Genomic DNA, 17,951 nt, shown 5'->3' with positions numbered 1-17,951 from the left:
TGCCAGACTGTTTTCCAAAGCGGCTGCACTATTTTACATCTCTACCAGCAAAAATATGAAGGTTCCAATTTCCCCACATCCTCACCACATTAGTTTTCATCTGACTCTTTGATTCTAGCCATCCTAGTGAGTGTACAGTGGTGTCTCATTATGGTTTCAATTTGCATTTCCCTGAGAGCCAATGATGTTGACCACATTTTCACAGCTTACCGGCCACTTATATATCTTATTGGGGAAATGTTTCTTCTGATCCTTTGCTCATTTTAATATTGGGTTATTTATCTTTATTTTAAAATAAATTTATTTTATTTATTTATTTTTGGCTGCATTGGGTCTTCGTTGCTGCGCGTGGGCTTTCTCTAGTTGTGGTGAGCAGGGGCTACTCGTCATTGTGGTGTGCGGGCTTCTCATTAAGGTGGCTTCTCTTGTTGCAGAGTATGGGCTCTAGGAGCACGGGCTTCAGTAGTTGTGGCATGTGGGCTCAGTAGTTGTGGCTTGTGGGCACTAGAGCACAGGCTCAGTAGTTGTGGCGCATGGGCTTAGTTGCTCCGCGTCATGTGGGATCTTTCAGGACCAGGGCTTGAACCCGTGTCCCTTACATTGGCAGGTGGATTCTTAACCGCTGTGCCACCAGGGAAGCCCTATTTATCTTTCTGTTATTGAGTTGTAAGAGTTTTTTATATATTCTGGATACAAATAACTTATCAGATACATAGTTTACAAATATTTTCTCTTTTTGGTGAATTATCCTTTAAATTTCTTGAACTATGAGGACCTCTATAAAAAAACCCCAACTATCCTGGTTTTCATTTGCAAACTATGTTTGATACACGAATGTGATAAAAATGAACAGTTAAGAAGAGTGACTTCAGAATCTGAGAAAATGGGTGTCCTTGTGAAAATCCACTTATTTATAAGCTAGGATCCACCCTCATCATCTTTAAAATTTATTCTGTGGCAGCACCTGGCATGCATTTCATGCTCACATAATGTTTGTTAAACTTTTAAACCATAATAGTCTCTCACAATCTTTAGGTTTAAAATGTGAAATCCTGGCTAAATCAAGTAACAGCCTGGTAGTTCTATGTAGTCATGGGCAGTTTTGTTTCCTCCTCTGTAGAATGGAGATAATAAACTCTTTGCGTTTGTGTGAGGATGGATATGTTAACTCATATGATGTGCATGGTAAGTTTCTATAACAATGGGCTATTCTGCAGCTACACTTGGAAGCTGAGGATTACAGGACACGTCTCTTAACATTACTCTGCAGCTGCACATCTTATTAATAGTTAGTAGTATGAGTGGTTTTCAGCCTGAGTTCCCTGGGCTCTTTGCAAGTGTTTCACATAATTCAACAAACACTTAAAAGAATGGTAGTAAAACCCTTCCACATCAAATGTCTTATGTGCCATATTATATACTTCATGGGGTACTACCAATGCATTACTCTGTGCTGCTATGTTATTTTTCTGTAGACTTCTGATCACATCTATACTTATGTATATTTTTCTTCCCCCTACATTTTATTATGAAAAATTTCAAACACACAGCAAACTTGAAATAATTTTACAGTGAATACTTGAATACCCACCACCTAGATTCTGCCATTACCATTTTTACTGTACTTTATTTTTAATTTATTTATTTTATTTATTTTTGGCTGCGTTGGGTCTTTGTTGCTGTGCCCGGGCTCCGGACGCGCAGGCTCAGCGGCCATGGCTCACGGGCCCAGCCGCTCCGCGGCATGTGGGATCTTCCCAGACCGGGGCATGAACCCGTGTCCCCTGCATTGGCAGGTGGACTCTCAACCACTGCGCCACCAGGGAAGCCCAGGGGCTACTCTTCGTTGAGGTGTGCGGGCTTCTCTTTGCGGTGGCTTCTCTTGTTGCGCAGCATGGGCTCTAGGCTCGTGGGCTCTAGAGCGCAGGCTCAGTAGTTGTGGCACAGGGGCTTAGTTGCTCTGCGGCATGTGGGATCTTCCTGGACCAGGGCTTGAACCCGTGTCCCCTGCATTGGTAGGCAGATTCTTAACCACTTCCCTGCCACCAGGGAAGTCCTTTACTGTACTTTAAAAAGTCACACATCTACCCCATTTATCCATCTTATTTCTGATAATTTCAACAAAATAGCAAACACCAGAATGCCTCCTCCTACATGATTCAGCACCCAGGTCATTAGCTAAAATCAATGTTTGCTCACAGTTCACTCTTTTGATGTAAATTTTGATCCATAGAAACCCAAATTGTGAGTGTACGTTTGCTGAGTTTTGACAAATGCATACACCTGTGTAACGCTAACTCTTATCAAGACGTTATGCACATGTTTTTAGATGTGCAGTTTTGGGGAGAAAGGACATCTACTGCTTAGACGACCAGCCCCGTCCAGCTGCAGGACCTCGAGGTGAGGACAGGGCACCCGCTTCTTCAGATGCCACTGAAGCTCGGGCTCATGTGAGGGTCAGAGTCCCGTCATCACAGTTGGAAATGTGACACATTAAAACATTTAAGCATCTATCTGACTTTACCTTAAGGAATGGGAGGAGTGGTTAGGGGCTGCTAGGAATTCCAGTTGGTGGGAAATTTCTTGCATTTCTCCTTTCCACATTCCTGCATAATTAACTTAAATGTTTCCTGTGATTGATTATAAGGCCAACTCGAAAAAACCCATTTCTGCTACCGTTTGCAGCTACTCAACCACATAAACCAGAGTATTTCCACACACCCCTCCCCCAGCAGGAGACCCTGGACGCTGAGCCCAGAGGAGACCAGCCGCCATCCATACCCACACTACGCAGGTCATATAGTAAGTTAAGTGTTACCAGTGTGAACACTGAAAATTTCACTCTACTCAAGTACCACTTTGGTTTGGTATTTGATGCATTTCATTCTGCTGCTACAAATTCTGGACACTAGCCCTAATTTTTAACCTGGGCCCCGTGGAGACTGGGGTTTCCTGGCATCAACTGAGTGGCCACAAAGGCTCTGGGGGGGCTCTAAGGGCGACACCTCAGCCCTGTGGAGCCCTCGGCACCTCAGCCCTGCGGAGCCCTCGGCACGCTGGCACCCCACGTGGGATACTGTTTGACAAAGGGTCTAGCTCTAAGGAACATGAGGAAAAATAGCTGTAAGGCAGCAAAAACGTGTGTGCGTGTGTGTGTGTGTGTGTGGGTGTGTGCACGCACTTAACACTATCTGGTTCAATGGCCCTATGTCCACAGCCTTCAGAATGAATCTGACAATACATAGTGAACAGGAAACTTGTTCCACCTGCTGGAAGGGGCGAGGACGTGGAGTCCTGCCGCCTTTACAGGAAGTCTGAGGACCCATGAGACAAGGAACGGGAATCCCCCAGGATTCTCCGCTCAGGGGAGTAGTTTTTCTGAGAGGTTTAAAAAGATCCATGTATACGGTGTGAAATCATGGAAATAAAAGGTAGTCTTTGTTCCTGGTTCCTGACACAGGGCTCCTGAAACCCATGAAATTTCCTAAGTGAGAGGAGCAGCTTTTGTTCTAATGGGGTGACTCTGGGTGGGCTCCTGGTTGAGGGCTGGTCACCAGAAAGACCAAACTGTGATTAGAAGCTGGGAATTTTCAGCCCCACCTGCATCCTCCAGGAAGGGAGGAGGGGCTGCAGACTGAGTTAATGATGTGTCATGCCCCCACGGGGAAGCCTCCACAGCAAACCCAGCAGCATGGGGCCTGGAGAGCTCCCCTGCTGTGGACACACCCACATGCTGGGAGGGGGGACCCCCAACTCCACAGAACAGAAGCTCCTACCCTCAGGACCCTCCCAGGCCTTGCCCTGGGGACCTCTTCATCTGGATGTTCACCTGTGTCCTTTATCATATCCTTTAATAAACCGGTAAACGTTAAGTAGGCATTTCCCTGAATTCTGTGAGCTGTTCTAGCAGAAAACTGAATCCGAGGTGGAGGAGGACACGGGCACCTCCGATCTGCAGTCAAGTGGGACAGACGTGGGGGGTCCCCTGGGGACCTCGTCGTGACTGGCACCTTAGTGGGGTGTCTCGCGGCCTGAGCCCTTACCCTGTGGGGCCTGAGGATCTCCTGGGAAGGGAGTGTCAGAACTGAGTTAAATGGTGGGACACCCGGCTGGTGTAACACATCTGGTGTCAGAGTGTGGTGAGTGTGGTCACAGTGGGAGCAAAGAGGACCCACGAGGAAAGTGCAGGTTCCCACCCTCAGGACCCTCTCAGAAGCTGCTTCTCGGGGTGAAGTTTCCGAAGACGGCAGAGGAGAACCAGGCTGACCCACTTATACTGAGATATTTGCATGTAATTTATTCTTCATACTTAAAAACATTACTGCCCATAAACAGGAGCACTTCCAATGCTACAGATCTAGAAAATGAATCTGAAAATAAACTTGGCTGAAATGAAGGTCAAATCCAGGGTTCAGAAGCACTCAGATAATTGACTGGATATTTAGTGAGTTAACACTATATAGTAAGATGCATATTTAAAATTATAGTTTATTTTACAATGACCTAAAAATCCACTTTGAAGTTGAAACTTCATTTTTGTGAATAATTTCCAGATTGTCCTGAAAGCTCACATTCAAGGACTTGCAAGCCCTGAGATCCAGGCTGGTGTGGAGGGGACAAACGGGCCCCCATGGGCTCCTGCCGGGCGGCAAAGGGCACACGTGGGAAATCACTACACCTTTCTCACTGCTCTTTTCTTTTGAGGGGGATATTCTCTCCTTTCCAGAGTGTTCTAAAACCAATTATGTAAATGGATGTATACGAAAGGTGAGTATCACGTAAACACATGTGTGCAAAGCGTGAGAACCTACATACACTCCAAGTTGTAGAGTTTCAAGTTAGATTAAGCAGAGTATGATTTTATAAACCTGTTCTAAAGATACAACTTTCCAGGGACTTCCCTGGTGGCTCAGTGGTAAAGAATCCCCACCTGCTAATGCAGGGGACACGGGTTCGAGTCCTGGTCTGGGTATATCACGTGCTGCAGAGCAACTAAGCCCACGAGCCACAACTACTGAGCCCATGAGCCACAACTACTGAGTCCACGTGCCTAGAGCCCGTGCTCCACAACAAAGAGAAGCCACCGCAATGAGAAGTCTGTGCACTGCAACAAAGAGTAGCCCCCACTCTCCCCAACTAGAGAAAGCCTGCATACAGCAACCCAGAACCCAACGCAGCCAAAAATAAATAAATAAATAAATAAAAACCAGATCTTCCCTGATTTCCTTTCTCTCAAAATAGCTGTTTCCATGGCTACATAATCACTTATTATTAGCACTTAAAGGAAACGCATTTTGGGGGCTAATGTAGTAGAGATTGTTTTTAATTTTCACAGTGGGAATTGGGGACCTCTGTATGAAATATAATCTCTGCTAATTTTCTCAGCTTGCTTCATGTTGCAAAGACACTCATTTTTACCAAATGTATAACCCTTGAAGTTCATAATAATGATTGTTGCCATGCTCCTCCAGCCAGGCTGGTCCTGGTGTTGGATGGGGCAGTGCCCACCCCGCCTGTCGCAGCCCTGCTTGGGGACGCAGAGGTGGCCGCTGGCCGGGGTGACAGGGACAAGGCTGCCCGGTTGGAGCAAACCCGTCTGCCCTGTTTCCTCTGGGCCCTGGTCTGAGGGTTATGGGATGGCCCCACGGGTCAGCAGACAGGGACAGAGAGGTTGTGATGCCTTGGGCTTCAGTGGCTCTGAGAGACTCAGAACAAATCCCCCCTTTCCTGAAGGAGCCTTAGCAAGTGTCCGCGCCTTGCATGCCAGGTAGCACGCACAGACCTGAGCAGACTTTCTCATTTTTATATGAAAGGTGATCTATAACTTGGGAGCTCCACGTGCGCCCGTGTGTCGCGGCCTGGAGAGGGGGCGACGGGCACAAAGAAGCAGGCCTTAAAATGCTTGCTTAGACTTGAATCTGTTGTTGGGAAGAGGACCGAGAGGAGGCAGGATTTCTGCTCTCACGAGTCCTCACCAAGACTGACTGGTGGTGCCACTGCTTGTCCTGCCCTGGACCCTTCCCTCCCCTGTAATATTTCCTTTTTTAAATTGAGATATAATTCACGTAACATAAACCTCACCATTTTGAAGTACACGATTCAGCGGGTTTTAGTATATTTATAACCATCACTATGATTCAGTTCCAGAACATTTTCATTATCCCCAAAAGAAACCCCGTACCCTTTAACAGTCACTCGCAATTTCCCCCTCCCCCAGCCCCTGGCAACCACTAATCTACTTTCTGTCTCTATGAATTTGCCTGTTCTGGGCATTTCATACAACTGGACTCATCCAATATGTGTTATGTCTGGCTTCTCTCACTGAGCCTCATGTTTTCAAGGTTCCTCCATGTTGTACCACGTGTTGGTGCTTTGTTCTCTTTTATGGCTAAATAAGATCCCATTGTGTGGCCAGACCACGTCTGTTCATCCAGTTATCCTTTCATGGACATTTGCATTGTTTGTACTTTTTGGCTGTTGTGGATAATGCTGCTGTGAACATTCATGTACACATTATTATGTGGATGTATGTTTTTAATTCTCTTGGGTGTATACCCAGGGGAGAAACTGCCGGGTTCCTCTGTGTTTAAGCTTTTGAGTTACCGTGGCGAGACCATCCTTGGGTTCTTCACTGGCAGCTCAGCCCCCCTGGGAAGTGCCTCTTCCCCCAAATAGTCCCGTGGTTTCTGCCATGGAAGAAATTACTTCAACAGGGCTTAGAATGAATCCCTTCTTAATTAGCACTTGGGCTCAAAACACAAGACTGCTGAGCAGGTAACATAGTGACTTAGAGTCACACTGAGATGTCGGCAGATATTTTCTCAGAGGATTCAGAAGAGAGAGGAAAAGACCTGTCAGAACCCTGGACTCTGCCAGGGCAAAGCTCAGTGCCCCATCGGCCCCGCGCTGAGCCCCGGGCTCCCGATCTGCCCATTCGCTTATTTCCGATAGCCCTGATTTCATGCAAGAACTCCCACTAAGGAACCAGGTCTTTGAGGAGGAACAACACGCATTCCCCAAGGAATTGGAACTCCGGGGCGCTAGGCAAGCCGGCATGGGCGTCCTGGTCCCAGGACATCCCCGGCTGGATGTTGAAATGTCCTTTCTGTCCTTTATTTCATGAGCAAAGGTGATGGGAGGTGGAAGCAGCTACGTTCCTGCAATATCTTATTTGACAACAAAAAAACATCTGTCTCCATGTGTCGGTCTAACAAGAGTTACTGAAATATTACTTGTTTTTGAAACGTCTCACCCCCAACCTCAACATCTGAGTGCCGAGGAAAAACAAGATTGTTATTAAGAGACAAAGGTTGCTGACCTAACCTGATTCCCATGCATATTAAAATGGATTAAAAAAGCAAAGCTGGGACGTTATGATTGACCCAGATAGTGAGGTTTAGGGGGGGACGGCTTTCTGTGATTCTGCCGAGCCCAGAGTGAAGACCGCAGGAACCCTGGTGTTTTATTTTTGACGAGCCTGGGGTCTTGACCTCGTGCCTCAGAGTCTCACTCTCTGTAATTTGAAAGTACGGAACTGAAAGAAATAGCAGAGCTTGGCGGGGGCTCCCCGCCCCGCCACCCCCCAGGTGGGAACCCTGATCTCAGTGGCCTCAGGTTACCCCCTGGACCTCGGTTCCCACGTTGGAGACACAGCAGCGAGAGCTCAGGAGGGCTCACGTGTGCCAGGTGCCACTCTGGGGTTTCGGGTCTCTACTTAACCCTACAACGACTGTACAGGAATACAGCCCATAATTTTATCCCCATGGAAGTAACCTGCCCAAACTCTCTGCTCTCGGCAGCAGAGCAAACATCTGGATCCTCACTGCCTGTTGTCAAAGCTCATGTTGCTTCTTTTTGTCAAATTTACTTTGCATATTCTATTTTAAAGTAAACCATTAATTCTATTGCTATGGTGATGCGTTGTCTCTTTTTATAAGAAAGAGAAACTCCTAATGTGACATTGAAGGGCGCTCTGGTCCAGAGGCGACTTCGCTCAAGAAATACTGGGAACCACGGTCAGACACATTCCCCCAGAACCTCAAACGCAAACCTATATGAATGTTAATGTTATCTCCAGCTGTGCTAGAAATTCCCTCTGGCATCACAGCTAGACTTCCCCAAACCAGAGCTTGATGGCATCCTGTCCTCCATAAACGACATCTCCTGGGTCCCTGTCCCAATAACGGCCCCGTGGTCATCCTCATTGACCCCCCCCCTTTCCTCCACCTCCCTTGTTTGATCCAGTGCCTGGCTCTGTCCCTGAGGCCCCACGCTCACCTCCACGGCCACTACCTGCCTGTGTGCACCCACGGGTCTCTGCCGCCTCCGTTTCACCCTCCACGCAGCACCAGAGTGACCTGACAGCCTCACTCTTCCAGCCGATGGGTGTGGCCCCTCGACCCCTCTCGCCTGTCCACGGCCACCTCCATCACCGCTGGGCACCCACAATGCTTCCTGTCAGTGCTGGGGACATGCCTGCGTCCCCTCCTGGGCCCTGCCCACCCCGCTCAGCACCCCTCGCCCGTGACAGGTGATGGAGCCTGAGCTCCGAGGGGTGGGGAGGGCCCGGGGGCGGCCGCACCTCCCTGGCCTTAAAGTAAGTATTCACAGTGTAGTTCTAAATAGTGTAGATTTGGTCCCAAATACTGTGAATTCCATTTGACGCTTCTGGAACCTTTCCCACAAGTATGGATTTTTAGAGTTTACAGACTTAAAATGTATAAAAGCTTATTTCTTGCTGCCCAAAGGGTTATTTAAGACAAACTTTAAATACAGTTTTTGTTATCAAATGAGCAAACACAGCTAAAACTCATTGATTAACCTTCTTCTGGGGACCATTATGCTGTAATAGTTATAGACTGAATCTAAAATAGCGAAAGATAGGAAATAGGAAAATGAGAATTTCAGGGAAAAACAATGAGCCAGCCTTGGCACCAGAGTCCTTTGCTTATTTCTCCTCATACATTTTTTTCATCATATATTTACTTATTATTTTAATTACCATCTACTCTCGAGGTTCTAGCCTACTTCAAATGTGTGTAGGATGATCTCATTACTTTAAGTAAGAGCTTCGGCCTGACGGCAGATGTGGGTTATTTAAATTTTAATTTGGGGGCCCCGGTTCCAAAATTAAAATATAGTAATGTTATAAGTATGTTATAAGTATGTTATAATTTATGAACATGTTATGAATTTATGTTATGAATTTATGAACATGTTATAATTTATGAACATGCCTATAACTCTATAGAAGGCAAAAAATGACTAGAACTGAATACAAAGATGGAGGTAAAATGAATATAACTGCTTCTGGTTCTTCCCTGAAACACTGCCTCCTGCTGGATTTTCAGTTTTGCATCTACTAAACTCATCTTATGTTAAAAGCTGGTTTCTGCAATGAGTTGTTAATTATTTGCTCCTTGTACTTAAGGAAGTTCAGAGATTCTGGGAGGGCAGCACGGATTGGTCCTCGCGGACAGACTCACTATTGGGCGCAGTCGATGAGCTGGTACTCGTTGGACCTCTCGAAGCAGGCCTTCACGCCTTCGTCATCCCAGAGCTTCTTCACGTGATCGAAGAATTCCTGAAGTTTGAAAAAGTTACAGATAAGAAAACCCATGTGTTACCTTCTTCCGAAAGTTAAAAGTTAAAAGAAAATGCCAAAGACATTTGCAGGGAGTGCATAAATTGTTTTCTTCGTGGAGTGGAAGGCCCAGATCTCACCACTCAATCTACTGCTCAAACATTCTTATTGTTCCAGAAAGTTCCTCAAAGTGGAAATGACAAGTCAAAAATTAATGACATTCACCAACTATCAATACAACTAAGAATTTAAAGTTCTCAGGACACAACGACCTGACTAGCAGAATGGCCATTTCAGCTGTGAAAAAACATGCTTGTTACAACGGCAAGTTCTGTTTTAGCTGCTTCTTTTAAATTTTCTAGGTGAGCCACGATTATGAATAGACATGGTTGAGCAGACGGATTAAATTCAGCCCCAAAGCATTAGGTACATAAGAAAGAAACTTTTAAAATTATACCCTTTGGGGATAGTGATTTACTCTTTTTGACCTTTTTAGAAACTCTGAGTTAAGCGTGAACTGGGATTTTTGGTTCACACACTGTGCACAGGCCCATCCCTTACGGCACCAGCAGCCTCTGAAATAGCAGCCTGTCTACCTCAGTAAAGGTGGCTCTATGAATCCGTATTTCCAAAATTATCCAAATTAAATGAACAGTGCTATGGAAGCAGATGACTATACGTTAGCAGCTAAGTATAAAATAAGTTACATAAATTTTCACAAAACTCTTTGTTAGAATATTTATATCCCTTCCCAAACCAAGGAACACCGATTTCCATCTCTGCTCTGCAGGAGAGGGCCTGGGGTGACCCCGCCAGGAAGCAGTCGAGGCTGCTCTCCCTAAGAATCAGCGCAGATTCTTTGCAGGAAAAAACAAGACCTGAGTTGCTTCACGATTCCATACAAGGGTGGATCCAAGTATTGAGGGGCCTGATGCTTAGACAACTTGTGGACCCTCTTTGAAAAAAAGGAACACAAAATTATGAGTACAAATCAGGTACAAGACCTGGAAGGGGGAGCAGGGGGCCGAGTGCAGCTTCACCAGGTTCTAGTCCATCCCAGCCTGACTCCCAGTGTCGGGAGCAGCTTTTAAGCTTGTGCCGCACGTCTCTGTATCTATCGTGTCTGCCTGTCTGTCCTCATCAACAACAAACCCAAACTGCCCACAGGTGACAGGAAGGGACAGTCTCCACGCCAAGGAGAGGAGCTGGACCCTCAGCGTTTATCCTGTCTCCCTGGATTGATGCTTCCTTCTGGAATCTTCCAGGGCCGCTCTCATCACTCCATTGAAGGAGTCTGTGGGCTTCCTTGAAAAATTTCCTTCAAAGAGTCAAATGAGGAGACACACACACACACACACACGCACGCACACACACACACACACACGCACCCCAGGTCTAAAGAGAAATGCTCTATTGTGCTATTATCCAGACGGTCCAGGAGGGCAGTTATACCCCTGTCGTGGTGATATTGGGATTTGAGCCCCACTTTCCCCCTACTGCAAACCCCTGTGCAGTGGTCCTGGAAGAAAGTTCCTTACTGTCTTTAACAAGTGTCAGAATCATTTTTTCTTCAATAGTCTGAGCAAAAGCCTTTGAGACAGAGTCACAGAGGGGTGCTTGACCCAAGAAACAAAATGCACGGTTCCTGGGGACATGCCGACAGCAGAGTGAGATGGGAACCGTGAGTGCCGGGATCTTACAGCAGGCGCCGTGGACAACATGGAGGAGACAGAACAGGCTCGATCTGCTGCTTTGTCTTCCTTGTTGGGAAACAAGAAGCGGGCTTAGACCAGGGCCAGGTCCCCAGGATTCCCTACGTTTACTCTTTAAGGAGTTCTCAGATCTTCGTGGAAAATTTCAGGGCTGCTGCTGCTGTGGCCCCTTCACCTTTTTATCAGGGAAAATGTCAAACTTACACAAGGAGAGAGAACGCCCCCTGGGCACTCACTACCCACAGGCAGATTCCACACTCAAGTGGCTGTTCTCTTTTATCTGTATCTCAGCCCTTTTCTCCACCTTTTTTTTTTTTTTGGAGTATAATTGCTTTACAATGATGTGTTAGTTTCTGCTTTATAACAAAGTGAATCAGTTATACATATACATATATCCCCATATCTCTTCCCTCTTGCATCTCCCTCCCACCTTTATTATTTAATAGCAGTTCTCTCACACCATATTATTTTATTTCAACATTATTTCTAAAAGATAAATCTTTAGAAGTCATAGCCACAATACCACAATCTCAAATAAAAATACATAAACCAGTAAAGAAATGATTCTGTAAAATCATTAACCACTGCAGCTTCTTTAGCTGTGCTCAAACATTTGTCCAGAGACTGGCTAGAATTCTTGTACATTTGTTAAAACAACTGGGAAATAAATATGAGGAATACTTTTAGTATGCCTCCGTTAGCAACTAAGATGAATAATACTAAATAAAAATAATTTCAGTGGGGTGTGTGTGTGTGTGTGTGTGTGTGTGTGTGACTGAAAAGGTGATTCACAGTGACGTCTCACTTGTTTTCGACATCTGAGAGTTGAGAGACACTGAGAGCATAAAAAGAAAATTACTAAATGACATTTCTTAATTTTTTCTGTATTATTGAATTTGAGAATCACCTTGTGATCTTCATATATTTAGCAACTGAAATACATGGTCATTTATGTCATTCTAATTCAAAGGAGTTTGAGTTGTGTTATAGAAAATAAACATGATAATGATACCAAATTAAACCTACTTTTAAAAAGCAAGGCTTTAAATTTTCATAGCATAATTTTGATGTTTAAATCAAAATTTAAACTAAAATTAAATACCCAACTCCTCCATTTCCTATTACAGCACTTTCCTTCTCGTTCTGCTGTTTACGCCTTCCTGTAGGTATAAAGTGTACTCAAAGCTAGCCTGGAATTCTCAGGTAGGTAACAATTTTAAAAAAAATCTTTAGGGCTTCCCTGGTGGCGCAGTGGTTGAGAGTCCGCCTGCCGATGCAGGGGACGCGGGTTAGTGCCCTGGTCCGGGAAGATCCCACATGCCGCGGAGCGGCTGGGCCTGTGAGCCATGGCCGCTGGGCCTGCGCGTCCGGAGCCTGTGCTCTGCAACGGGAGAGGCCACAACAGTGAGAGGCCCGCGTACCACAAAAAAAAAAAAAATTTTTTTTAATTCTTTGTAACTGCTTTAAAACAGAAATAAATGTCTGCCAATAAGAAATGTAAAAAAAAAAAATTATTGCATGATTTCTCTGCTAATGTAATACAATAAAACAACTTTTGGTTACACTGACACTTAAGACTCACTTTTTGTTTTGGACATAACCATCAAAAGCATAATATTTCTTATCTGGTGAAAGAGATGTCGTCCAGTGGCCTGGAGGGCACCCAGGTCTCAGGTGGAGCTGCTCCCACATGTGGTGCCCTGTCCTGAGGGTGGTGGAAACCCTTACTGGGTTGAATGAAAAATGTTATTCCTAGGATGTCTTATGGAAAGTATTCCTCTTTAATTTTAGTGTCAGTAATACTTTTTTGCATCTCTCAAGAAAATGCTTTACCAATTTCATTATTAATTTTTAATCCTCTGGGATCCTGTGACTTTTCTGCTGCTTTCATTTATGTCACTGAATTGACCGCCAAGAAGCTCAGAAATCCCATTTGGGGGTTGGTCCCAGCTTGTGTGTAGACCTTGCCTTTATGCTCTGGGTACCAACTTCACCTCTGCTACCACATCACTCACTCACCTGTTCCTAGCTTCCTTCTGCCATACTTTGTTTTTTTTTAATTAACTTGTATTATAACTTTGTGAGTGGCATTAAATCCTTTCTGGAACACGCTGGAGCAAAAATAAATGATTACCGGAACTTTCCACGGTAATGCAGTGAACAACGGCCACCACGACCATCAAATGGGCCTCAGAAACAGTCAGGAGAGTAGCCATTTAAGTAGAATTTTCTAAAGCTCAAGTTTGGGTCTGATTCATTTAAAATACACCTACTCAGTTTTACCCCTCGGGGAGTAGAATGATCTAATAGGTTTCTGTCATTTCTTTTTTCAGATATCTGGTGGATGTCAAGTTGAAGGTCTGTGTGGGATCCGTCACGCCTGGTTATTTATAATCTCTGTCCATCCTCAGGTCTAAGTTAATACAGGATGCTTCAAATTCTATTTAGAAACAGCTTTCAGAGACCAGGCTAAACAAACCAAATAAAGTGTCGACAGTAATCAGGGGTCCCCAAGCCCGAGTCTTTCCCAGCATGAAGCACGACCTCCGTGGGTGACAACCACAGCAAGTAACCAAACGTAAAGTGGCGTCACCCTGGCCTTTCCTGGGGCCTCGTGGGTCCCAGGCAAGCTTCTCAGGGTCTTCGGCCGAGGGCTCACTTGAGTCTCAAATGCAGGTGATGCAGCTCTCGTTTTACAGATGACGAAATGGGAATGATCTTGGATCCTTTGTACTTGCCTGAGTCCCTGACTAGGACGTGATCAGTCTGGATCTGGAAGCAGCCTCAGGGCCTGGCCAGCTTCCTCCTTCTCTTCTGTAGCAGCTCCCCATGGCTGGAGACCAGTGAGAGCAAACCCACATTTACAATATATATCACACTCGTCTTTCTCCCCCTGTGACAGCCAACTTTAACTATTCTTAGAATCATTTCTAACAGCCTCTTGAGGTATACTTTATACGCCCTAAAATTCACCCATTTACTTATCCGGTCACACACCCAACTAACACAGCCAAGTCTTAGAACCCCTCCACCATCTGCCCCCTTCCCGGGTCTCAGACAACTGCCAATCTACTTTGGTCTCCATAGTTTTGCCTTTTCTAGAAATTTTGTATAAATGAAATCATATAGTCTTTTGTGTCTGGCTTCTTTCACTTAGCCTGATTTCTCTGAGATTCACCCATTTTGTTATGTATTTTAGCAGCTTAAAAAAAAACTGCTGAGTCCTATTCCATTGTATGGATAAGACCACATTTTACTTGTTTACTCACTCACCAGTGGATGGACATTGGGGTTATTTATGGTTTTTGACTGTTATGAGTAATGCTGCTAGGAATATCTGTGTACCAGGCTTTGTATGGACTTCTATTATCATCCCTTTTGAGTGAATACCCAGGAGTGGAATTGCTGGGTTACAGGACAGGTGCATGTTTAACTTTAAAAAATGGCTAAATTGTTTTCCAAAGTGACCATTCCATTTGCACTGTCAAGAGCAATGGGTAGGGGTTCGAGTTCCTCCAAACCTCACCAATACTTGGTTTTGTTAGTCTTTTTGATTTTAATTATGCTAACGGGTGTGTAAAGGCATCTGGCTGTGGTATAAGTTTGCATCTCCCTTATGGCCAATGACGATGGACATCGTTTCACGTTGGCTGCTCGCATATCTTCATTTTGAGGTGTCTGTTCAAATATTTTTCCCATTAAAAAATTGGGTTGTATGTCTTCTTCTTATTGTTTTATTTTTCATAAGAGTAAAATATTCTAAAAAATTGCCTGGATTCAAATCCTTTCTTAGCTACAGGTTTCGCCAACATTTTCTCACCCAATGTGGCTCGCATTTTAATTTTCCTAAGCGTTTTTTTTTTTTTTTGCGGTACGCGGGCCTCTCACTGTTGCGGCCTCTCTCATTGCGGAGCACAGGCTCCAGAGGCGCCGGCTCAGCGGCCATGGCTCACGGGCCCAGCCGCTCCGCGGCATGTGGGATCTTCCCGGACCAGGGCACGAAGCCGTGTCCTCTGCATCGGCAGGCGGCCTCTCAACCACTGCGCCACCAGGGAAGCCCATTCCTAAGCATCTTTTGATGAGCAAAGCTTTTAATTTTGATGATGTCTAATTAATCATTTTTTTAAGTTTATTTATTTATTTGGCTGTGCCAGTTCTTAGTTGCGGCATGCGGGATCTTTAGTTGCAGTGTGAGAACTCTCAGTTGCAGCATGCATGTGGGATCTAGTTACCTGACCAGGGATCGAACCCGGGCCCCCTGCATTGGGAGTGTGGAGTCTTAGCCACTGGACCACCAGGGAAGTCCCTAATTAATCAGTTTTTGCTTTTCACTTTTTGTGTTCTAAGAAATCTTTGCCTAACCCAAAGTAAAGTTTTTTTCTCCAAGATCTCTTCTAAAAGTTTAATATTTTTAGCTCTTAGATTTAGGTCTACAATCTGAGTTAATTTGGGGATATGGTGGGAGGAAAGGGTCAGGCTTCACTTTTTTCCATGCGGATATGCAGCTTCCCCCCCAGCATATTTACTGAAAAGACTACCCTTTCTCCATTGAATTTTTGAAACTGACCTTCGGACCTTTGCTGAAACTGACCATACACACGTGGGTCTGTTCCTGGACTTAATTCTGTTCCACCGACCCACATGTCCATCCCTGTGCCAACTCCATCCATCATGATTACCGTAGCTCTGTAGTCAGTCTTAAAATTAGGTGTTAAGTCCTGCAACTTTGTTCTTTTCCAACATCATTCTGACTATTCTTGGTCTTCTGAATTTCCACATATGTCTGAGAACTGGCCTGTAAGTTTCTATAGAAAAGCTGCTGGTATTTGGCTGGAATTGCACTGCCTCTCTAGGTTGCTTTGGGGAGAAGTGCCATCTTAACAACAATGCTTTTAAATCCATGAACATGGTAATATCTGTTTGTGTCTTATTTTCTCTCAATGATGTTTCCTAGTTTTCAGTGTATACATCTTTCATTTGTTAGGGTTTTTTTCCTAAGTAATTTTTTTGGATGTTGTTTTGAAGGTGCATTTTTTTTTTTTTAATTTCATTTTTGGAATTTTTCATGGCTATACAAAGAAATACAGTTGACATCTGTATTCGATCCTATATCCAGCAACCTTGTTAATTTCATGTATTAGTTCCAGAGGCTTTCACTTCCTTCCTGTGTAGCTGAGCAGAGAGTTACCCACAAAGCTCTGGCCTTTCTCTTTTCTCCCTGAAGCATGACCCACAAGGGCTGGGGCAGAATCAGAATTCCCTGTGGTTCCAAGGTTCAGGGGGACTGAGCCAAAGGGGCCTTTGCTGCCCACCATGGCCAGGTGGCATGCGTTTTGCTGCTCTTGCACTTGGTTTAAAAAAATTTTTTTTTAAGATATAGTAAGATTTGTCTAAGGACTCTACCTTTTATTTCCAAATTATAGTCTCACAAAACAACTGATAAGTATAAAGTTCTAGTAATTAGATCCATGACCCACAGTAGAGAGTTAAAGAAATCCACCCCATTGGGATGGGAACATATAATTTTCCTTAAGTATTTTTTCCCACCAAATTAATTCTTTAGCTTTTGATTTTCTCCTTCACAATACTCCCACTCTTATACCTAAGATTCTCTCTCTAAAAGCCTAATTCTCTGAGAAACTTGTGCACTTGAAGCATGCCAAAGAGACTCACAGGAGAAAGTTATTTGTGTGGGAACAGAAATAAAATAATTATGTATTTTTATTAGGGATAAGAGACTCAAAGAATCACGACTTTGGTCTTTGCTGCCAGACAGGCTCTGTCAAGTCGTCTGACAAAAGTTCTCCGTGGCATCAAGCTTGATTATGTAACACCTGGAGGTATTATTCTTGGTCTTTTAGTCACTCTGAGTCCTGTTTTACGTGCTGAGAGGCAAAATGGAGGGAGAAGACCCTCTTTTTGGGAACAGGTTAGATTTAAAGCAAATGTCTGTAAAAGTGGGTTTGGTATATTCCTACTGACAATGGCTGTAGAATTAGATACATATTTCTTTGGGAAAATTTTAGTGTAAAACATAGTAGAGGTGCCTAATGAGGAATCCTAAAACAATATTTCTGGTTGAGCATGGATTTTGGGTTCAGGTCCCAGCCAGGGGAGCTTCGTCACTCTGACCACTATGTCCTATTCCCCGGGGACAGAACGGGTCCTTCTGGTCAGAGGCTGGAGCTTCAGCTGGAGTGATGAGCACACAGCCGACAGGTGGAGGAGGGGGGTGAGGATGTGCACGTGAGGGGCCAGGGCAGGAGAGAGGCGGTGAGAGGGTAGCAGGAAGACAAAATTAGAAAGGGGTGGGTGGACCAGGCCTCAGGACAGCCAAGAGGTGAGGACTGACCTGCGAAGTGCTGCTGGGGGGAGGGTCAGGGAGCTCTTGGCTTTGGGCACAAGGACAGGGCCAGAACACGGGCTGCAGATCCGGCAGCATCATGACAAGGCCGCCAGGTGCCAACAGGCTCACAGAGAAGCACGTGGCAGGGAAGAGAAGGCCGTGCAGGCTTGAGGACTGAATTCCAGAAACAGCTTCAGGACACCCAAGGGCACGAGGCATCACACCAGGCGCTGGGGAGGGGGCACGGGTTCTGAACACAAGAAGGGAATGTCCAGATCACCAGCAAGAGGTAGGTTATGGTGGCCAAGAG

The 17,951-nt window shown here is 45.1% G+C and overlaps 1 protein-coding gene across 1 annotated transcript in view; it reads right to left on the bottom strand.

Annotated features, from left to right (window-relative positions):
- The window catches only part of GNAL (G protein subunit alpha L), a 90,208-nt gene that overhangs the window by 22,569 nt on the left and 49,688 nt on the right, over window positions 1-17,951 (bottom strand). The window contains exon 5 of the mRNA XM_082853006.1: window positions 9,486-9,583. Coding sequence (XP_082709132.1) covers window positions 9,486-9,583 — 98 coding nt within the window. The remainder of the gene's footprint in view (window positions 1-9,485; window positions 9,584-17,951) is intronic.

The sequence above is a fragment of the Leucopleurus acutus genome (assembly GCF_964270905.1).
Source record: "Leucopleurus acutus genome assembly, chromosome: 13".
NCBI classification, from domain to species: domain Eukaryota; kingdom Metazoa; phylum Chordata; class Mammalia; order Artiodactyla; family Delphinidae; genus Leucopleurus; species Leucopleurus acutus.
This window is presented reverse-complemented; position numbering and strand designations above follow the sequence as displayed.